The sequence below is a fragment of the Microtus pennsylvanicus genome, chromosome 7, assembly GCF_037038515.1.
Source record: "Microtus pennsylvanicus isolate mMicPen1 chromosome 7, mMicPen1.hap1, whole genome shotgun sequence".
NCBI classification, from domain to species: domain Eukaryota; kingdom Metazoa; phylum Chordata; class Mammalia; order Rodentia; family Cricetidae; genus Microtus; species Microtus pennsylvanicus.
In genome coordinates this window covers 114,498,411-114,521,794 of record NC_134585.1, presented here as the reverse complement: position 1 = coordinate 114,521,794, position 23,384 = coordinate 114,498,411, and the positions used below count along the sequence as shown (strand labels likewise).

Sequence of the window (23,384 nt, the reverse complement as noted above, 5' to 3'; positions counted from 1 at the left end):
AAAAGTTAACAATCATGACTCATCCATCGTTGATATTGATTCCAAAAGCTGTCTTTTTTGATCCTTAGTGTATCCCATTTGCATAAGCAAATGAGCTCTGACAGGTCCTCCTTCACAGTAGAGCATCTCATTGTCAGAAAAATAAGAATGAAAAGGGAAGCCACAGCAGCTAATTAATTGGAGCCTACTCAAAGAATCTGGGAGGGTGCCACTAAGCCTAGCTTAAATTTAAGCAGTGTTTACATATCCAAGTTATTCTTAAGCTCTTTCTCTTTAATGCCTGCATGATTTTCCTTAGAGTGTATTTAAGGTGTATAGTATCAATATTCTAATATATGCTTATTTAGCTGTGATGGTTTGAAAGAAAATGCCTCCCCCAAAGAGAGTGGCACAATTAGGAGGTGTGGCTTTGTTGAGAAGTAGGTATGGCCTTGTTGAAGGAAGTATGTCACTGTTGAAACAGGCTTTGAGGTCTCTTTTGCTCAAGATACCACCTAGTGTTTCAGGTCATTTCCTATTGCCTTCTGATCAAGGTGTAGCCAGCCCATGTCTGTCTGCATGCCACCATGCTCCCTGCCATGATGATAATGAACTGAGCCTTGGAAACTGTAAGCGAACCACCCCATTAAATGATTTTCTTCTTAAGAGTTGCTGTGGTCATGGTGTCTCTTCACAGCAATAGAAACCTTAACTAGGACAGAAGTTGGTACCAGGAGTGAGGTATTGCTGTGCTAGGCCTGATCATGTTTTTGTTTGGAGTAATATGGACTTTGGTACTTTGGGTTAATAAAGCAGTGCAATGCTTTAAGTACCATATAATGGGCCATACTAGTAGGAGCATGGAAGACAGTGGTGCTAAGAATTATTTGAACTGTCAGGAGCTCACTCAAGGGGTTTCAGAGGAGAAGAATTTTAATATTTTGCCTAGAGATCCTTCTTGTGATATTTTGGGAAATAAAGAGGCTGCCTATTGCTCTTGTTCAAAATCTCTACCTGAGGTTAAAGGGAAGAGTTTAGTATTAATTCAATTGGAAAAGTATGTCTCAAAACAGCCTAGTATAGACTGTCATGTGGTAAAGGTGTATAATGAAAAGGAGCAAACTGATCACAGTAAATTACAAAATGTTAATTTGAGGAGAAAAGAGCACTAGGAAGTAGAATAGAGCTAAATCCTCTGGTCACTGAGATAGATGGATTAAGAAATGGAATAAAGGGAGTGACCTGAGGGTAAAATCTCACCCAGCTATGTTTCCATCTTGTGAAAAGAAACTAAAGAAAACTTGGAGTCAGGTGTAGTGGTGCACACCTTTAATCCCAGCACTCTGAAGGCAGAGGTTGTCAGATATCTGAGTTTGAGGCCAGCCTGGTCTAGAGATTCAGTTTCAGTACAGCCTAGCTTGGGCAATGAAGAACAGAAAGCTAGTGAAGATGTAATTTAAAAGGGTTCCAGCCCCAGGAAGCTGCAGAATTTGGCAGCTTTGGCCACATGGTTTTAGAGTTAAGTGTAGAAGAAATGGGGTATGGAATTTGCCTCTGTGCCTATAGAAAGCTACTGAAGTCAGACGTGTCTCAGGAGTGTCCCCAAATAGAGCCCTAGAGATGCCATTGCATGAAGCCTGGATTGCCTTGGAGACTCCAAGATGTTGGAGATGTTAGAGCTGCAGAATATCTGCCAAGAAAAACTGCTAACAGGGAGCAGAGCCAGTCCTGGAGAAAGAAGTGTGCTGCAGTCAACAAGCTGAGCAGACATGGAGATCTGAAGAACATTTTACTATCCGATATAAAAATACAGAGTCTTGATTTTAACCTGCTGGTTTTTTGTTTTTTTGGTCTTGCTTTAGTTCAGTATTTCCTTACTATGCTCTCTTTCCCACAATATGGAATATATATATATATATATATATATATATATATATATATATATGCATATATCCATATAATGGCATATATATACCCTGTGCCATTATATTAGAAGTATGTGATCTGCTTTTTTATTTTAATTTTAATAGATTTGCCATGAGTCTCAGAAGAGACTTTGGACTTTGAAACGAGTTTAAGACTGTTATAAACTATGGGGACTTTTTGTACTGAATGCAATTTTGCTTTTTAAGAAGCCTACAGTCTTTAGGGGCCAATGAGTGGAATTTGGTAGAAAATGGCTCCCAAAGGGAGTGGCACTGTTAGGAGGTGTGACTTTGTTGGAGTAGGTATGGCCTTGTTGGTAAGTGTGTCACTGTTGGGACAGGATTTGAGGTCTCTTGCTCAAGACACCACCCAGTGCTTCAGTACATTTCCTGTTGCCTCTGATCAAGATTTAACCAGCACCATGTCTGCATCCCTGCAGCCATGCTCCCTGCCATAGTGATAATGAACTGAACCTCTGAAACTGTAAGCAAGCCTTCTCAATTAAATGTTTTCCTTTTAGAGTTGCTGTGGTCATGGTGTCTCTTTATAGCAATAGGAACCTTAACTAAGACAATACTGAAATGATCAGTCCAACCAGAAAAAAATAATAAGCCTTGTGTACAGTAAAAAAGAACACCTAAAAGTACCATTTTTGGAATATCTCTATTGTGTAATACAAAATTATTGTAGTAGATCTTGCCTAAGAGTCCCTCACCTCCCCACCCCTCCCTATAACATGTATATTGTATAAAATGTTAACTTTGAGATTTTATTATATAGATACCCTGATATATATGTGTGTGTGTGTGTGTGTGTGTGTGTGTGCTATTTTCAATATTTCAATGGCATATTATTGAAATATTAGGTAAAATATAAATGTCCAAGAAAAAATAAAATGTACTTCTTATCTAAAGGGTCACTATTTTATAAGGAACTGCATACATACACTAACTACAAATGCACACACACATATACACAGACACATACATATGCACAGACTAAATATACACTAAAACAATCCCACACTTAATACAAGCATACATAACTAATACAAATACACTGCATATAAACATATCATATAAAAACACATGGTATACACACATACATACACACACACATACACACTAACACAGGCATATCATCAGAAGAACCAAGAGGTCAAAACCAGTTTCTACTACATAATGAAATGTTCTTCCAATAATAAAAAATGTTAGAGACCTCAAAACAATGCTGTAAAAAAAGGTATAAAATGATATGGTAACTATAGAATTTGATAGATTTGTATTTAGTTTATATAAATTTAATGTACATAAATCTCATGTGTTATTCATTCTTAACACATTTATATAAAGATATAAAATTGACTTGTAACAAAAAACTAAACCTAGACATAGGAGACAACTTCAACTTCACCTGCAGTCTTCCTTATAAACATACACATTTGAAGTGACATGACAAAATAGGAACAAGTATCGATTTTCATTGGTGAATATATTTTATGAATTTCAATTTTTAACTTGCAAAATTAAATATTTCTACTTCTTCAAATAAAAAGAATACTAACGATCTACTTAGTAAGACCAGTATGCTAAATCATATATGAAGGGATTCTAGAACTATTCTGAGTTGGCAAGGATTACAGGCCACACTCCAACCCTGTGGACAGCACCTAGGTTCTTTCCCATGAAGAATCCACATAGGCAGCAGACAGCCCAAGGCTGATCACCTACTGTATGCACGCTACCCAATTTCCTTACCCTGTACTTTACTTGTAGCCGAAGGTCCAGGGACTGTCACCAGGCAGGTGAAGTGCATGCGGATAGAGAGCTCACACTATGCCACTGTTATCACCAACTGCGAGGACAGTAGCTGCTGCGCCACCTTTGGGGATGGAACATCTATTATTGCGAAGCCACAGGGATCATACCAGGTAGGTCGAGTTGGGACGTGAGCACTGACCCATAGAAGTGTCACATTGCTCACAGAATATGCTTTGCTGGGACAATGGGAATTTCTGCAGTGACACCCACTGTTGCTTTTGTGTCTCACCTGATCTTAGAATGCACTTCTCACACTTCTGCTTTTGCATCATTTCAATCCATTCTAGGAATCCATTGTCTGGCTTGTTGCAGGACGTTAGTAGTGTTGAATCAAGGTTAGGCTAAAAAGACCCCCACGCTGCACACTGTGGGGCCAGAATCACTCCAATGACCTGATGGACACCTACCTGTCTCTCTCCATCTCCTGCCAGCTCTTGACTCCAGTACACCCCTAGGACCCCAGCAGAAGTGAAGCATCTGAAGGGTGGTATGTTTGGCCCTGGGAGGACAGTTTACCCAGATGAAGCAAAGCTTTGTCCTTCAAAAGCAAAGAAAGAAAACTGCAACATGCCCCTCTCCAGTCTCCCTGATCTTCCTATTAAACAGAATGTGCTGGTGTCAGCATACAGTGCCTTTAGTCTTTGAGAGATTTCCCCTCTTTTCTGCATGTTAGAGAAGGGACATGAGCTATCACATGCGTGTTACAAGGGGCTGAGAACTGAACGCCAGAATGTGATGGACACACGGTCATCACTGTGACAGTAACTGAACAGGTACACCCCTCCCATCTCCCTGGCCATTATGTTTCCAGTGTACATGGCCATGGGGCAAAGCAAGCGCTGAAAGTGAGAGAGGGAAGAAAATGTAAGGCGAATGTTCGTTAGCGATGCCTCCCAAGGCATACACTTCATTTTAAAAACAGACTTGACACACTTCATTCTTCTGGTATAAAAAGCCTCTCTGGTAGTTACAGCTGAAGTCTGTATCCTTTGAATGGACACCCAAGTGTGGAGGTCAGGAGTCAGGTAGTTGTGCCTCTTGAAGATGACACCCAAGGTTGCCTTGGCTAAAGGACAATGGGAAGTGTTGGTAGCCTGAATTCCCTTCCACCCAGAACTGTCAGACTCCTAAGAACAAAGAATCTCCTCTTGCAAGTCTGCCATGCATGAAGAGGGCCTTCCCCTCCTTCCATGAAAAACCATACCAAGCACACACTCGGCTGTGTGATCCTGTAGAGCTGAGGGAGGGCAGATTTTTTTTAATTGAGGTTTTTTTTTTTGAAAATTGTAACCATAAGGACTATGTTTACATCATTTCTACCCTTCCTTTTCTGCCTTCCAACACCTCCTATTCCCCACTCTCAAATTCATGACCTCTTCTTCTTTCATTATTATTGTTACACCAATACACACAGGTGTGTATATAAATATATACCACTGAATCTGTTTCTTGTTGCTTATATGGATATGCATTTAGAGCTAATCACATGAGTTTGGATAACCCAACGGGATTATCCCTGAAGACGACTCAATCTCCCTCTCTCAGCAGTTGTTAATTACCTGAAGGTCTTCATCTAGAGGTGGGGCCTTTGGAGATGTCCCCTATCCACATTGGTGTGTCAACTGGTGCTGTCATAGTGCTGGCGAATGGGATGAGCTGCATGCCACAAACTGCTGCATCTTGAAACCCTTATTCCAAGTGAAAGAAGCAACAGAGTGACGCTTCTACTTGTATGAAAAGTTTAGAATAGGAAAATCCATACAGGTGATGGGTTAGCAGCCACTGAAGATTGGGGACAGAGATGATACACTGACTGGTAATGATGCTGTGGTTTCCATTTATATGGAAAAACTAGAAGAGAAAAATCTATAGAGATAATGAAGTAGCGGTCACCTGGTATTGGGATCAAGGATGATACAGTGATTGCTAATAAGACTGGGGTTTCTTTGTGAATGGAATGATAGAAATATCCTAGAATCATGTATAACTGATTGCACAAGTTCTTGGATATACTAAAACATTACCAAATACTGCACTCCCAAGGGGTGAATTTACAGCACATAAATTATAATTCAAATAAGGCAATTAGAAGTCATTACATAAATACTACCACTTGACTGTGTCACCTACCAGAAGGGCTAAGACTAACCAATGTTTTGAAGAACTATTATCCCCTCTAAGGAAGTTTCTTTTTGCAAAAAAAAAAAAAAATAGGCATCAAACAAATCACATGGAGCCCTATGTACAGTTAAAATGGAGAAAGTCTGAAATAAGAGGGCACAGGACAAATATAGAAAAGAAATGAAATGGAAAAATGTAAGGCTATGGCCAAGAAACTGGATCTTCTGTTTGCCCCTCGGCAAGCCGTCCTTCTGAAACATTATCTCTTAATGTTATTTCTTAAGTAATGTTTTTGTCCTGGAAATATCTTTCAAATCCCTGAAGTTGCACAAGAGAACTTAATGTCTTTTTTTCTTCCTCCTTCTAGGTGTTACCTCCAAACACAGGCTGCCTTTATATCGACAGAGACTGTTCAGCTACGTACTGCCATGAACCGAGCAGTAACATCTACCACCCCTTCCAGAAGCGTGAGCAGCTGAGAGCCAGCAGGTACATCATGAAGCACACCTCAGAGGTGATCTGTGAGGTCCTGGATCCTGAGGGGAACACCTTTCAGGTAAGGCACAGGGTCCGTGTGGAGAGAGAGCCTGGACTTCTGTCATAGTTAGGGCTTTCTAACTGTGAAGAGACACCACTGCCATGGCAACTCTTGTAGAGGAAAACATTTAATTGGGGCTGGCTTATGGTTCAGAGGGTTAGTCCCTTATTGTCGCAGAAGGAAGCAAGGCAGCACACAGGCAGAAGTGGTGTTGGAGAGGGAGCTGAGAGCTCTACATCTGGATCAGCAGGCAATAGGAAGAGAGGATGAGTCACTGAACCTGGCTTGAGCTTCTGAAACCTCAGAGGCCACCTCCAGTGGCACACTTCCATCAATAAGGCCACACCTACTCCAATAAGACCACACACATCCTAATCCTTTCAAATAACACCATTTCCAATGAGCCTCTGGGGGCCATTTTTTTTTCAAACTACCCCAACTTGATGTTGCGATGTATTGTACTAGACAAATTCCATATCAGTTTTTACATTTGCTGCATTGGGGTCATTTGCTTGCCCTCTGCCAATCAAACATGAACGTCGATATTTTTTTCTTTGATCCTCAAGCATACTTTCTTAGGGAAGAACAATCTTCATAATGTGGGCAAGAGAAACATTAAAACTAATCAACAATTTGAGAAGTACAGGAAAAAATAATGCAACCACATACAAGGACATAAGGATTAGGGTGAGAGCAAACGCAAGCAGCCTGCAATTCCATGGCACTAGGGCAGCCTATGGTAAGAAGCGCCTAGCAGGGCTGCTGATGGATAGGTAGAAAGGGTCTGGACAGGGCTCAGGCTGTGCTATGGAGCTGCTCTCTTCTCTATCCCATGATGCTGCCCTTATCTGTCTCTGCCCAGGTCATGGCAAATTTGGTCCCCCTATTTTATATAGATTAGGACCTCAGATATTAAAATGTTCAAAATTCGAAAGAATGTATTTCATGCCATATAAAGGTACACACAATGCAGATTTCAACGGTGCCACCAAAATTGTTACCGTAAGACAGGGATGTTCTTCTGTGTGTTCTCTGTCTGCTTTTGTTCAGCAGTGGAAAGGGCTGTGCATTTGCAAGAGAGAACTATGGTGTCAGCTCCTGAAGTCTTTACTTCTGGCCCTTCACCAAAAAGCACTGCCACCCCCTGCTCTAGACATTTATCCCCCCCCCCCCATCCTCACCCAACAGTGGAATTTCCTCCATTGACTGGTGGATGTGAGGTTAGGTTTTAGATTCGGACTCAAACCACAGAATCCCTAGCGCTGTTTTAATATGCAGACAAGTCCTGGTTCTGTTTATATTTTTCTTTGCTAAGTAATTGAGACTCTTGACAGCGTGGGCATGAACTGATAAATCTCAATCGGCAATGACTAGCCATGGAAACATAAAGCCACAGCCCCTCCAGACTGAAATGTCTGGGCTGTTTCTTGCCAAGCGTGTTTCTGATACCCCTCTAGGGCCATCTCACCTACAGTGGGCAGCCTGTGCCATGCTCCTTTCTGAAGAGATGCATGCCGGATATTGACAACTCTAGTGACTAGAATGTTGTCTCTCATGTTTATCCTAAACTTATTTCCCTATATGCTCTTCCAAGGAACTACAGTTCCACACTTGAATTTCAGCTTTCGCTATGCAAAGGTTCTCTCCGTATTTCGAATCCTCAGTCACCCGAATGTTCTTTCCTTCAGGTTCAGTTTCTCTATCCCTAATCCCCAGAGGATAAGATTTGATTCCCCTCTCAATCCTGGTCTCTTTCTTCTAAATGTGTTTCAGTTTGTTTTCACTGTCTGTGTGTGGTTTATGAGTACAGCTGTACCATACTGCTAGGGAATCTCCTCTTTTATTAATGAAATTCATACATAATATCAATACCATGTGATTAAATATGCTCGATTTTCTGATAATCCAAAAGAGTGCATGTTTGCGCACCTTGGATCAGTGGTAAATGTGGGCACTTTGGTATTTGTTCCTTCAGCTTCTCATGTTTCATAGGTCATGGCTGATGGCTCTGTATCAACAATGTTACCAAAAAAGAAATTAGAAGCTGATCTCAGTGTACAAACTGAGGGCTATGAAAGCTTGTCATCAATTCACCTTGCAAGGAATCACATGCAAATCTATGGGGAACACGTTCCCAGGTAAAATGATACTAGCAACATTAGTATTTCATTCTCCATCCCGAATTCAAGAAGCAACTTTCCTGCGTGTCTCAAATGTTCCTCTTTGTACTTCAACCAGGTTTTTTGTGATCTACACTGATGGATCCGGTGTGGAACTCCTCCGAGACAGTGACATAGAAGAATACTTATCCTTGGCCTATGGAGAATCCACGACTGTGGTTCTCCAGGAACCAGTCCAGGAACAGCCAGGTAGAGACACCATGCCGCCTGCTGCTCCTTGTATCCTCCAGGGACTCTAGTCCTCTTGCTGTGCAGTCCCCTTTTCTCATTTTGCTCCTCCAACTGGCCGTATCATCTTACTTACACAGTTCCAGAAAGTGAGATTCATCTCAAACTGTGTCTAAGAATCAACTTGTGTCAGCCAAGAATGAATGCCTCTTAATACCATAAGCAGCTTGTGCCTAGACCTTTTTTATGAGCTCATTCCATCCTGCTTAGAAACACTATGAGATCTCTTAAAAGTTCTTTTTTTATTATCATTTTTAAGGGTATGTTTTGGTCAAACTGAATACAATAAGAAAACACATTTTATACATCAGTTAGAATATTAATCAGAGGCATATATGCTATCGAACATATTTGTTGGTAATTTATATTATTTTTATGAATTTTAAAGAAATCATTGCATAAGATTAAAGGCACATACTTTGGTATGCCAATTATATAGAGAGGTTTCTGGGCTTCTTTAATCTTTTGTTTGATGGTATATATTTTGAGTCTACTTAAGAGTATGATTGCATGTCTATGCTTGTATCTTTTAGGTTATCAGCATACATGTACATGTTATATGCCCTGTTCTTGTGAATTTGAAAAATGGAAGGCTGTTCCTGGCTAGTCAGGACATGCAAATATGTATATAAGGTTGGTGGGCATGGTGATACATTAACCCCTGAACCAGGAGACCAATGCAAGCTTGAGGTCAGCCTGCACTACATAGCCAAAAAGACTCTGACTCTGACTTGTCAACTAAAACAAACAAAAACTATGAAGCACCAAGAACTCTCCTCAATGTATTTTTTAACCATTTAAGTAGCATTGACTTAGCAGCATATCCTGTGCTAAATGCCATCTTAGATTTGGAGTACATAATGAGGTAAAACAAACATAGAACCTATTTCCTTAAAACTTATAATTTGATGAGAGAAATGGGTGTTAATTATATAGCCACACAAATAACTGTAATTACAGTCTTGTATAAGATCCATAAAGAATAGAAATATCTTTCACTGAGAGTTTGGAACAGAGAAACCTAGGGTTGTCTACAGAGTTTCTCTGGAGTTGTTTAAGACCCAAGAACTTGTTAGTGCATTCATGGCGGGGAGGGGGGGGTCATGATTTCTTGGAGAAGAAAACACGAAGAATTCTACTGAATTGAAGATGGGTAAGAAGAGACCGAACCATCTGAACTGCAGAAGGAGGTCATGCTTCAAGGTGAGGTAGAAGTGAGCAGAGAAGACCCCGCTTTACTGTTTAGGCAAGAAAAAGTCAAAGAAGTTTTGATCATGGGTGAGTCTCACTAGTGAACCTCACTGGCTGCCAGGGTAGGTTCACTCCAGAGTACAGTCTGCTAGACAAGCTAGCTGTTGCTCAGTACAGGATGGGATACCTCGGAGATACATGACTAAATGTTGCATCTCTGGAGAAGGCAGAAGAAGAGGGAGTCAAGGCAACTTGTTGGCCGACCTGACCCAAATATAATTGTTGAGGGACAGAAAGATACTAGTGAGTGCTTTTGTTTGACTAAAGTCCATCTTTCAGGTGTTGGCTACTCAGGGTCTCATCTTAGAGAGTAACACCCTAAGGCATAATCATTGTACCTGACTAAGGTTTTTGTGAAAAAAGCAGTTCAAAAGTACTTGTTGAACTCGGTTAATGCCTGTTGAATTTGTCAGCATCATTTTGGCAGAGAAATGACCTCTGGTAATTCTCTTTAATCCAGGCGCCTTGAGTATCACGGTGCTTCGCCCTTTCTATGAAGCATCACCATGGCTAATGAAGAAGGAGTTAGACACCATCATCCCTCCGAATCTCCAGTCGAGGTCATGGGAAAGATTCCCTTCAGTTGAGGTATACTGTAAAGTCACTGTATTTACATTTCTATTTGGGCTCAGGTCTGCTTCTGTAGCTTCATATATTTCCATCCTCCGGTGAGATAATGAACGAGTTCAAGAAGTTTTGTATTTGGAGATTTTAATAATTTGTAGATGTAGCAATAGAATTTTAGAGGACTAGGGCTGGCTAACTAATTTCAGTTTTATTTTTTATTCTGCATTGTAAGCCTGGGCATATTCCTATATATTAAAGCATCCCTCTTGAATAACCTGTTACATTTCGCCTAACATAGACTTCCTGATACCATACCACTTTTCCTATCATTTCTTAAGCTGTTAATTTTGAACAAACTTTGGTGCCTTTCACTCTCCCTGTAACTTTTCTTTGTGTATTAAAGATACATAAATGGAGAAAAAAAAGAGAGGGGAGAAGCAGTTTTACAACTGCAATGTTAGCAAATAAATACTGTGCTTATGATCATGCCAGATTAGTTCAACTCCACCCTAGAGTTTCAAAAGAATGAAATAACATTTTGCTAAGGCATCACTGAACCCTGCATCTTGAAAGGCTGTCGTTTTGTTCCACAACCACCGTATACAACAAGTCCAGCACATCATCTGGTGTTCAGTTACGAAACTGTGAAGACACCATGTGCAGAATCCCACAGCCCTCCTGAAAGGAAGCCCAACAGAGCACCATTTGAGATTGTTAATGGTACACAGAAAGATAAAATTTTGCTCAGATCCATGAGGATGAGGATTTTTCCAGCACCATTTCATCCCTCGCAGGTGGTTCTGTAATAGCTTCGACTTCTGCTGGAAGGACTGACTCTTTACTTGGTCCTTCAGATGTTCACTGGACAACTAAAAGTTGGTAGTATGATACCCAATGTGGACAAGTTCAACAGAACCACTATTTATGGACTGTCCAGGCATGCGTCAGCATCACCGGGGCATAAGTTTCATTTTATCCTTTTTTCAGTTCGGCATCTCTGCCTCCATTTTGCATCTGTTTCCTTGATACTTTAAATTTGGATTGTTGTATGAATTCTAACTGTTCTTAGTAAAATCCGTTGTCAGGTATTAGGGGATGAAAGCTGAGAAATCAGAGAAGCAGTGCAGCCAGCCACTAGAGAGACCTTAGACCAAAAGGGAGATCCCTTCCTCAGACTGCCTCCTCTGACAGCATCCTAAGTCTGGCTGGTTCAGACTGCTGCCTCAGACTGCACGGCTCAAGCCTGCGTCTTCAAACTGCATTGAGCTCTTGTCTCTCCCCAGCCCTTACTCTCCTCTCTCTGCCCAGACATATCCCTTCCTGTCTCCACCTCCTTAGTGTTGGGATTAAAAATGTGTGACTCCCATATACTGGGATTAAAGTGTGAGCCAACACTGCCTGGCCCTGTTTCTCTTTGAGACTGGATCAGTCTAGTGTAGCCCAGGGTAGACTTGAGCTCACAGAGATCTGTCTGCCTCTGCCTTCCAACCCCCAACCTACCTCTGACAGCAGTAACCTAATTGTCTAGCTAGCTCTGATTGTGAGATGATCATCAACCAGACCATACTTGGATCAAGACGGCCTGAGGATGCATGCGTACTCATTGCCCACCTTCTTTTGTCCCTCCTTTCTATCACTCCAGAGCTCTTGCTTGAAAATCGTGCGTGAGATGCTGCTAGCTGCTGTGCTTCTCAGCGTAGCCATACTGAATGATGAATCTCTTTCCTAATTTACCGTTCCTTTTGTCATTTGGTTTTGGGTATGGGTGACCAAACCTGATCTATCTGGATCCCTCAAAGTCATACCTCCACTGGTTTAGGAATCCCATAACCACTCCTGATCTAGTATCCACAAAAGAGTACTTGGTTTAAAAAAAAAATTCATCACCGCACTATTCTGACTTCTTTGGTGAATCTTGCACTTTGTTTTGTTGACAGAAAAAGACTCCCGGACCTCCATTTGGCACTCAGATTTGGAAAGGCCTCTGCATCGGGTCTAAGCAGCTGACAAATGCCCCAGCCCCGATACTCAAAGGCCCCAAGGTGCTACAGATGCGCCAGTTCTTCCAGCATGAGGTCATAAAGAATGAGGTCAAGCTGGGGCTGCAGGTTTCCCTTAAGGTAACAGGATCGGGGTGACGTGAGCCCTCCCCCAAAGGATCAGGAACAAAGTCAGTCACTCCTGTCCATTTCCTGGAGAGCCGGAAAACATCTAGTTTTACCAATATTTACAATAACATTTGAATGTCAGTCAGTCACCCAGTACAGAAGGTTAAAAGGTAGAGGATGTTTAATGATTTCTATATTAAGTTGTAGGAGTCGTTAACGGGCCCAACAGGTGTTGCCATAATTTAAAAAAATGTTTTATGTACAGTTTCCGTATAGTCTTCTTTCTTTCTGATTACATGAAAAACTAATACTCTCTGGAGAAAATGCAGAACCACATATTAATCAGGTACTGGTTCGTGGATAAAAAGAGTCGCTGTTTTGAAATGGTCTAAGACTTTATAAAGATATGACTGGTTGTGGCATCGTATCGCTAGCATCTTTCCAAGTTTAACTCCCTCAGCATGGAAGTTATATGCTGTTTATGGCTATATGCTCACAACCTAGTTTGAGAAGAGGATCAGTACTGATGGATGCTGATCAAATATCCGTGGGAGGGAGTATATTTCATCTAGGAGCGAAGGCGTGAGCTAAGTGACTCAAGTCCGCAGACAGAGTCATAGAGACAATCCTGAGAGACCCGTGAATCATCTTCCTCAGGGTATTCACTTTAGTGAGAAGGATGCTGAAGCTCGGTGTTAGAAGCAGGGCTCTGTGTAGGTCTCTCCTGAGGCTTTAAAGGCTCACTTGTGGGCAGAGAAAGACTTCACTCATTACTATGAACCTACTGAGAAAAGGTTTTCCCGTGCTTGACCAGTTAACTGCTTGCAAAGAGGTGTGAACTTATCCCCTTAGTCCTGTTGGAATGTTCCAAGTTGGGTGGCGGTGGTGGTGCACACCATTAATCCCAGCACTTGGGAGGCAGAGGCAGGTGGATCTCTGTAAGTTTGAAGCCAGCCTGGTCTACAGAGCGAGTTCCAAACCACCAAGGCTACACTGAGAAACCCTTTCTCGAAAAATCAAAACAAAACACAATAAAAAGTAAAAAGCACTTGTAATGTTCCAAGTTGACATGCACCGTGTTGGTCTCTTTCTTTGCCTAGTTCCTGACTGCTATCCTTTTGTTTGGCTGTCCTGATGTAGGATTATATAAACCATATTCTAAAGAAGGAAGACGAGCTACAGGAAATGACAATCAAGGATTCCAGGACAGAGGAAGAAAGAGGCAATGCTGCAGACCTCCTCAAGCTGGTTATGGTGAGTGGATGTCCCACAGACCAGTGTTCCTGATGCTGTCTTCCTGCCAGGGCCTTCCAGACAGAGTGTGTGTGGAATAGCCACATGAGGGTCCTTCTGAAACTCTGAAGCATTCACTTCATCATCATCATAGCTTATTCCATGCTAATTGGATTATGGATTTATTGAAGTTTCCAAACATACTTACAGATAATCCTGAACTAAAAGATACTTATAAGTATATGTTATTATTATTTTATTATGAATATATGCTATTGATTTTACTTTAATAAACTGTTGAAATATTGAATAACTTAATAAATGTGAAAGAAAAGTAATTTCCATAATGACAAATGATTTCCATTCCTAGAAATTTATTAATTAACAGAGCAACAAAATATTTAAATAAATTGTATAATAGGATATTTTTAAAAAGCAAATTCACTTTATAGATTTTTTTCAGAATAAGTCAAACCGAGCACAAAAAGAATTCTTCTAAACAAAGTATTTCTATGCGTAATATAATTAACATCAAGTAATTCTGATCTTTATTTCAGTCTTTCCCTAAAATGGAGGAAACTACAAAAAGTCATGTTACTGAAGGTAACTGGAATTTCGTATTTTTCTGCAATCTGTCAACAGATTCCAAAAGGACTCCTGAAATACACCTGTCTGCCATTCTGATTACCACAGCCAGTCCTCATGTAAATCCCCTCCGCTTCTACACTTGCCACGCTCTCTTACAGTGGTTAATGTTTCGTTGTTCCCTGAAAACAGTGATTCCCTCCTTAATTCACCTTTAACTCCCCTTTGTTAAATAAAAAAAAAACACTGACATTTACCTTCTTTTTTACCTGAACCCCATAGAAGATAGCTAATAGCCAGCAGTCAGCTGACCAATGCCCCCATGTCCACGCACATAGCTTCCAAACAAGTGCACAGATATTGCCCACACCTTCAACCCTTCTCCACTGTATGTTTTAAGACAAACAGCTGCTCGCAAAGGAGAGCCTCCCTGGCCCCAGCAAGCTTGGCCATATCACAGCAACAGCACTAGAAGTCTTACTGGGGTTGTGCCTTCCGTTATACGACGGAGGCCCTAAGCTGGCTGCCTTGGGCTTCACTGAACCCTCTGACATGTCCAGTTCATCTTCCACGGTCTTGACTCATATTCTTGTTCTGTTGCTACTGTTGTTATTGTTTATCTAGATTTTTTCTTCTTAAGATTTCACATCGTAACAGTGCTATTTAACTAAAAGTGACAGGCAGCTACCCCCTCAGGTGACCATTATGGAAGAGGCCATTACAGTCACCGATACTCCTCTGTCCATGAATTCTGTCGCACACTTCTATGAGGCAGGCCCTGCAATAGAGTTGCCAGTGAACATAAATACAAAAGGCCTTATTAAAACTAAATTTGGGGTAAATAATAAATAATCTGAATTGTAAGTGTACCCCAAATACAGCATGCTACATACTTATCTTTAGAAACTATGTTTAACTAAAATGCAAACTTCATTTATCTTTACCCTATGTTTGATCTTACAAACTTACCCTGGGTTATTTGAGCTTGTCACTCCTGGTTCAAGAAAACAGGTAGGTATGAGTGGGCAAACCCACAGGCCACCCAATAGTAACAGTTAAACTGTATTTCTCAGATTGCTGCAGGAGGAAAACAGCATCCTTAAAACTAACCTTGATGGTTACCAGTGGTGATACAAAGTCAGCATCTCCCACTGTATTTCCTAAGATGTTCTTTAAGGTGGCTCCTCCAAAGCCATGCATTTTACAATAAGACAAGTTTGAATAATATTTTATATTGTCTTACTTTCTTTAAGACTTACAACATACAGTAATTAAGGGCACAGAGAATTCTCACAAGAAGAAAACTTACTTATCCTTGTCTAAATCAGTGTTTTGTAAGTTTTCCTGTCTTGACCAGGTATCCTATTCTTTCTCTGACAAATGAAATCTCACTGAGGCCATATGCCATAGACAAACTCTAAGATCTATCACCCAAATTTCAAAACTGTGATATTCAGATCTTTGGAACTGGATAATAGGTACATGTTTAGGAAAAGAACCTCAGTATGAAGGCCAATCTGCTTTAATACGAGAAAATTCAGCTCCTTGCCACACAGTTTTCGTAGTGATGGAGGGTACAAATATTTATGTTTGAATCATAAAGATGATGTTCACTAACAGAACACGCCATGGAAAGTCGTCTAGTTGTTAAGCTTGGGTATGGAAGTCCTCCAAAACCATCAGTAAAGTTCAGATGAGTAATCGTGCAGCAAAGAAATGTTATAAAGGAGTCAATGCTAACACTGAATGTGGTATTTTTTAAGTTGCAGCCCACCTAACGGATTTGTTCAAGCAATCTATGGCTTCAACTCCAGTATGTTCCCCAGACACATTCTCTAAAGATTTCTTTGAAAAGAAATGGAGGTAAGCGATGCTGACTGTCCTTTCTGGTCAGTGCTGGCACACACAGGGAAAGGAGGGGTGTGGGGATCATTGCAGCCCTTCTACCATGGCACAGTGATGACGTGGCCCTGTCATGTGGGGGCACTGCCTATTTCACCACATTTTCTTCTTTTCACATAGGGATACGTCACAAGGAAAGAGCTGGAAAGAAAAGCTCGAGCAACAGAGGTAATTCTGACCCAGGGTAAACATAAGGCTGTGAAAATCCCAGTTGTGGGATCTTAGAGCTCAGTAGGCTGCCGCCTGACACTTCAACAAGACAAGGTGGCATTTGGGGCAGCCTGTCAGGCCATTAGGTAGATGTAGATGCCCCCATCTCCTGCAGTTGAGTCCTCTGGTTCCTCTTCACGCTTCTGGTGATTCTAATATACTCACAAACATTCGTCGTATACACTCAGGGTCCCCATTGCTTGCTTCAGGAATGTGTCCTGAGTGCATTGATGTTTGTTTTCCCTACAGTCTGCACTTAAGATTTCAACTCCAGTTGTTTATCCATTAAGGAAACCAATTATATTTATATATCTGGGGCGAGGTGGTCATTTGTACACAATAGTGTTGTTAGTTGTTTTTTACTCTTTACTCCTTGGGGGCCCACCACCCAGCTCACAGATAAATCAAACAAAGACCCTTTTTCTGACTTGTGAATGCCCGTCTTGGTTTAGTTTATTTCCAGTCAGCTTTTCTTTTCTTTTTATAATTTTTAATTTTTTTTAAAAAAAACTGTCTTTTTTCATTTCATATACCATTCCCAGTTTCCACTCCCTCCTGTCCTCCTGCTCTCTCCCCCTTTTTTAAAAAATTTCTTTAAAAAAAAAAAAAGAACCCAACCAGATTTTCTTAACTTAAAAGATCTACCTTTTGCCTCTGGGTTTTTACATTTTTCAATTCTGTGTAACTTTTCTTACCATCTTACTCCTTGTCCATTTGTGTAGCTGGGTGCTGGCCCATGCATTCTCCTCTCTTCCTTTTTCTTGCTTCCCTCTTTTCTTTCTCTCCTATTTATTCTCTCTACCTGGAAGCTCCACCTAGTTCTCTCTTCTGTCTAGCTGTTAACCATTCAGCTCTTTATTAGGCAAATCAGGTGTTTTAGACAGGTAAAGTAACACAGCTTCAGAGAGTTAAACAAATGCAATGTAAAAGAAGGGAACACATCTTTGCATCTTTAAACAAATGTTCCTCATTATAAATAAAGGTAACACATATTCAACTAATATTCCACAACATGTCTCCCTTTTGTCTAAATAAAAAATGAAAGGTTTTGATTTTAACATAGTAAAACTATATACAACAAAAACAGTTATTAAGCAAGAATTACATTCACAATATTTAGTACATTTGTATTTAGCAAATTCAGAGGAAATACTCCATTATCTATCTTATCATAGTGATTCCAAAGTTTTATGCCTAATTTACTTTCTATCATTACTAAGGAAAACTATAACAGTAATTATATGGTCTTTAACTCCATCAAAGACCCTAGAAGGATGTAATATTACCAGAGACATCTGACTCCCTGGACAGTCATCCAAAGTTCCTCTGCAATGTTGTAGCATCCATCTTCACCTACAGACCCAGAATATTAGGCAGACTCTTCTATGGAGCAGGAATTTTAAAGGACTACCCTACTTCTCTTGGCAAAGTTCAACTGTGAGTCCTGCATATCTAATCTGCATAGCACACTGTCAACAGTAAAGGCAAAATTAATTTTTTTGCCCAAAATCAGCCTTGCCACATTAAAAGCAAACTCCATATGGAGTTTCTTTAATGTCCATCATCCTTTTATGAAGTATATTGGTGCTACCAGGAGCAGATGTATCTCCCTGTCATGAAAAGCCTTAGGTTATTAAACATCTTAAATGCCATATTATATAGGTCTTTGAAGTGTTTGAAAGTCATCTATTGGTCTAAAATATGCCTGTTTAACCTTGAAAACATACCCAATGTGACTGTAAGTTTGATTATTATAGATTAACTACTAACTTCATTCCTTAATTATACTTTATATTTTTAAATAAGCTGCATAAGCACAAAACCCCAAACAAGAGTAAAAAAAAATACATACAACATAAAAAAATTACTTTAAACTTTGCATTGCATGCCTATGCAAAATATTTGACATCAATAGTTGTCTTTGTATTCTAAATTCCTATATTTCCATAAATGATAACAAACATCCATAATTCACCAAATAACCAACAATCCCCCACCCCAATTCTTGGGAATATGGATGTCATGTTCTCCAGACTGCTTCTGTCTGTGGACAAAGACATCTTTAGGGGTCCCTGAGAAAATTGGGATAATGGCCAAGTACTAGGAAGACCAACCTTAACCTTTGTTGATATGGATCATCTGTCAAGATTCAGGACGTCTTCCTGATCAAACCTGATTTATATCAACCCTGAAGAAATCCACAGCCTCTTGTTTTCTGTGAGATTTAAAGCAAAACATTTCTCCAAAGCATTTTTTGAGTTCCATTTTACAAACACATTTTTGACTCCCATTTTAAAGTTAAGGCATTCCTAAAGTATATAGACTATTTCAATAGTTCCTCTTTCAATTCCAGGTCTCTTTGTAGCCGATGTTTGCTTATCAGCAATCAAAAATTGAAAATCAGCACAATACTATATAGGACCCAGATTCCCTGTGTATTTTCCATCATTATGTGATTTACTCTTTTTATATTACTTTATGTATCTCTTTAAAGACTTTCCTCTATTATTTTTAAACTATTTATTTTGTTCTAAGACTTTCTATATCCTTTATCTTTTCCTAAGCCTATGCACATTATTAAACACACTGTAAACTGTTTAGAGGGTTTTTCCATCTGGATCTATCTTTACTGTGTATCTCTAGTTTTTGTTGACCGCATGAGCCTTTAGACTTCTAAGTGGCATGGTTAGGACCTCCATGTGGTTTTGGCAGCTGTCTCCACCAACTTCCTGGTTTGTAAAAGCCATGCCTAAAGTTTGTGGCTCAGTTGGAGGTGCATGACCAAGAGCCGCAGTCAACCCCCCAGCTATGGAATGTCAGGGGCACTGTGGCAGGCATTTTTTTAGTTAGTTTTTTTTTCTGTTTAGTGTGGAAAGGCTGTTTAAGTGTTCTGATGTAAGGCAGAGTTTCTTAAAGGGGCTGTATCCAGTCTTGTTTTTCAGCTTCCTTAGGCCCTAAGAATATTTGAGCCTCACATTGATACACCAAAATATAGTAGTTAGAGGTTTTTTTTCCTTTCTTTTTTACTCTTTGGGGACCCCCCACCAAGCTACTTAATAAACCACACAGAGACTTTTTCTTAGGTATAAATGGCCAACCCTGGCTTGGCTTGTTTTTGGCTAGCTTTTCTTAAATTATCCCATCTATCTTTTGCCTCTGGGCTTTATTTTTTTTTCTATTTCTATATATCTTTTCTTTCCTTTGTACTCCATATCTGACTGTGTTGTTGGGTGGTTGACCTTGGCATCTCCCTCTCCTCCTTTTCTCAGTCCCCTCTTTTTTCTCTCCCCTTCTCTTTATTCGCTCGGCCTGGCAGCCCCACCTGTTTCTCTCCTGCCTAGCAATTGGCCATTCAGCTCTTTATTAGACCAATCAGATGTTTCAGACATGCAGAGTAACACAGCTTCACTGAGTTAAACAAATGCAACATAAAAGAATGCAAGACATCTTTGCACCATTAAACATTCCACATCATAAACAAATGTAACACGTCTTCAACTAATATTCCACCACACATGAGTTGCTCCTTTCAGAAACATCACCTTCATTTAGGTGTTGGGTTACATTTTGGGATGTCTTTTGTTTCTCCACTTACAAGGTTGAACTGGAGGATGTATGTTGCCTTTTGTTCCTACACATCTTAGGTCCCTGGCTGAGATCTCTGGAACAAAAGACAGACTGGTCAGTGGAAAGAATATGAATTTGTTTACATTTAATGTGAGACAGGGGATGTCATAAAGAAATGAAAATCCAAAAAGAAGACTGGGCCTGCATATCTCTATGCCCCATTTGATGAATAGAGAATTATGAATAAATATGACAGGAAAAGAGTATCACCTAATAGTAATAAACTGGTAGAACCAATGGGGCCTGAGTGCTCAGATAGTCAGGCATCCCTCCATCTTCCAGACAGAGATGCTCTTTTCTTCTTTGCATGGGGAGGGCACAACTCCTAGGGGTCTCATGACCTTCTTCAAGGAAAGGCTAGAAAAACCCTTTCCAGGTTTTCTGGCCTAGAAACAGTGTATGAGAGGTTTCCAGTGGGGAATGAGACTGGATGTTCAGGGGACAGCGGGAGACAGTGACTTGCTTTTTTAAAATATACTTTTAAATTTTGTTACCAATCTCAAATTGCTATTCCTGTAAGATGATGGACATGGCTAATAAGAAGAAGAATATCATTATGACCCCAAAATGATGAGAATTAGCATGATGATTGTTTAAGCTCTCTGACAACTTCGTACATGCATTCAGTGCATTCCAGCTGCAGCTTTGTATATGCATTCAGTGCATTCTAGTTGCAGCTTTGTACATGAATTCAGTGCATTCCAGCTGCAGCTCTGTACATGCATTCAGTTCATTCCAGCTGCAACTTTGAACATGCACTCAGTGCATTCCAGCTGCTGTTTTTCCTGCATCCCTCTTGTCCTTCCCCTACCACTCCCAGCCTCCCTCCCACTCCCTTTCCCTTTTTCACTCCCTCCCCCATCCCTGTCCCTTCTCGGATTCATGACTTTAGTTTGTTGTGTGACTCATTTAGTCAGAGCTGTCTATGTGACTATGGATTGAGACTTTCCACTAGAGCTTGGTGGGGACATCAATAGGTACACAAACAAAGGCACTATCTCCCTCTCTCTGAGTCTAACAAGCAAGGCATAGGGCCCCCTGAGTCCCTCCTACATCTGTCAGGCCCGTTCTCGTACAGGGTCTGTACATACATACATAGTTGTCAAGCGTCTATGAATATACTCTTTGAGCACCTTTTAAATTCTGTGCTTATTCATGAGTTACCCACTATTTTAACGATTGAAATATAAGTGTGAGTAGTTCATCACAGCTAGGGAAGGCGAGATCCATAATTAAATGTGTGGCATGAACAGAAAAAAAATGGGAAAAAGAAATGTGGGAAAAAGAAATGTATGTCAGAGGCACGGAAAGTGTACAGCGAATACGAGGTCCTATGGAAGAACCAACACTGAGCCTAGAACAAAGAGATGTAGGGCTCTGGATTTCCAGGTTCACTGCCTCCTGCTTACGAACAGCTGTAAGAGAGCCATGGACAACCTCCAGCCTGCCCAGCTTGATGGGAAAGTCCCGCGAGGCAGGAGACAGAGGTATTTCAATGGCAAATTAAAGTTGTTTAAATAAGATGGGCATGCGGTCTGTGTACGGTCACTGGTCTCAGAGTCAGCATGTCTAGGGGCAGCCACAGTATGATTTCTTGTGAACTCTACTATGCCAACTGACTGCTTTACTTCAGGGATTCGGTTTATTCACCTAGAAAATATGAGGATTATCAGTCTGGATAGCTGACTGTTGCTTAGAAGGTACAGTTGTCAAGATCACAAGATTAAAGATGTATAATCCAGCTTGTTCAGCTCCACCCTGTATTGATTATGCCATAGAATAGGTATCTAGTCTCCCCACACCTTGAGGTTATTACTATAAAATGGAGATAACAAGGCTTACCCGATAACCCCGGTTTAGAGCCCCTGGCTTGGCCTTCCCAGTAGAGGCATTATGATTCGGAAAACCCAGCTCACAGCAGTGCCGTGGCTGCTCCTGCTAGTGCAATAACGGAAGCCATGACTGTCACTCCAACTCCAGAGAACCTCACAACATAAAAAAAAAAAAAAAACAAACCTCAACCACTGGCACCTTGGCTTTAGACATTTGAGATCAGCTGGCATCATTAGTCTCTGTCTCATACAAAAATCTGATTTACAAAGATTTACAAAGTAAGAAATATGTCTGCAAACTGTGAACACGGCACCCCCAATAAAAGACTCTGGGTGTCACACACCTTGAATCCCAGTAATTGGAAGGCAGGGGCAGATGGGTCTCTGTGTGCTCAAGGCCAAGTGTCTACAAAGCCAGTTCCAGGCTAGCCAAGACTAGGTAGTGAGACCCTGCCTCAACGGGAAACAAAAGAGTCCATTCAGTTTTCCCTTCTCGGTTTTACTGTCAGTGAGTGCAGTGGAATCCAGTGGGATCCAGGGCTAAAGCATGGGCAAATAACTTTTCAATGTGTTTTGTGTGTTCTTTTGCATATCATTGTGGAAATGTGAACCAGGAACATTATTGAGAAAACACAAAATTACCTGTCGCAAATTAGGAACAAAGAAGTACCACCTTATTTTAAGTCTGAACTGGGCCCGCTATTTAAGACACAGGTAAATGAACGTAATTCATAATAATTTAATTTCTATAAAATGACGCTCTGCATGTTAATCTGTAAGCTTTTTTCCTGATGCTGTTTATTTGCCTATTGTAGCAATCTGACCAAATAATTCTCATGTTTCCCGTCTATTTTCACACAAGCACATGGAGGGGACTTTCCCTCCTTCCCTCGTGTATGCCACCCTCTTTTGCTTCCTTTCTAAGGTTTTCTTTGGGCCACGTCCTTGCTGTTGTTTATTTGCCAACTGCTAACAAACTCTAATTATGGTTTTGTTTCATCAGAGCTTCATCAGTCCTCAACTGTTAAAATACCATTAAGTTAGTGTGGGCTCTTAGACCCCCAGAGACACCGAACATTCTCCTCTTCCACGCGAACCCACTCCTAAGACCCTAAGCCACAGACTAACCTGCCATTTAATGCTCTTCACTGCTCCTTCCTGCCCCTCACAGCCCCTCATGGCCCCTCGCTGCCCCTCATGGCCTCTCACTCCCCCTCACAGCCCCTCACAGCCCCTCACTGCCCCACACGGCCCCCTCACTGCCTTTCACTGCCCCT

At 40.8% G+C, this 23,384-nt stretch overlaps 1 protein-coding gene and 1 non-coding gene across 2 annotated transcripts in view; one reads left to right on the top strand and one right to left on the bottom strand.

Moving 5' to 3' along the window:
* The window catches only part of Spag17 (sperm associated antigen 17), a 221,586-nt gene that overhangs the window by 172,316 nt on the left and 25,886 nt on the right, over positions 1-23,384 (top strand). Inside the window, exons 32-42 of the mRNA XM_075979181.1 lie at positions 3,681-3,835; positions 6,214-6,402; positions 8,377-8,522; positions 8,623-8,753; positions 10,504-10,631; positions 12,548-12,730; positions 13,859-13,972; positions 14,509-14,554; positions 16,300-16,399; positions 16,559-16,606; positions 22,722-22,821. Of these exons, the coding sequence (XP_075835296.1) occupies positions 3,681-3,835; positions 6,214-6,402; positions 8,377-8,522; positions 8,623-8,753; positions 10,504-10,631; positions 12,548-12,730; positions 13,859-13,972; positions 14,509-14,554; positions 16,300-16,399; positions 16,559-16,606; positions 22,722-22,821 (1,340 nt within the window). The remainder of the gene's footprint in view (positions 1-3,680; positions 3,836-6,213; positions 6,403-8,376; positions 8,523-8,622; positions 8,754-10,503; positions 10,632-12,547; positions 12,731-13,858; positions 13,973-14,508; positions 14,555-16,299; positions 16,400-16,558; positions 16,607-22,721; positions 22,822-23,384) is intronic.
* LOC142855176 (small nucleolar RNA SNORA64/SNORA10 family) lies at positions 4,840-4,972 on the bottom strand. The gene has a single exon (XR_012911439.1). It is a non-coding gene; the product is annotated as a small nucleolar RNA SNORA64/SNORA10 family (small nucleolar RNA).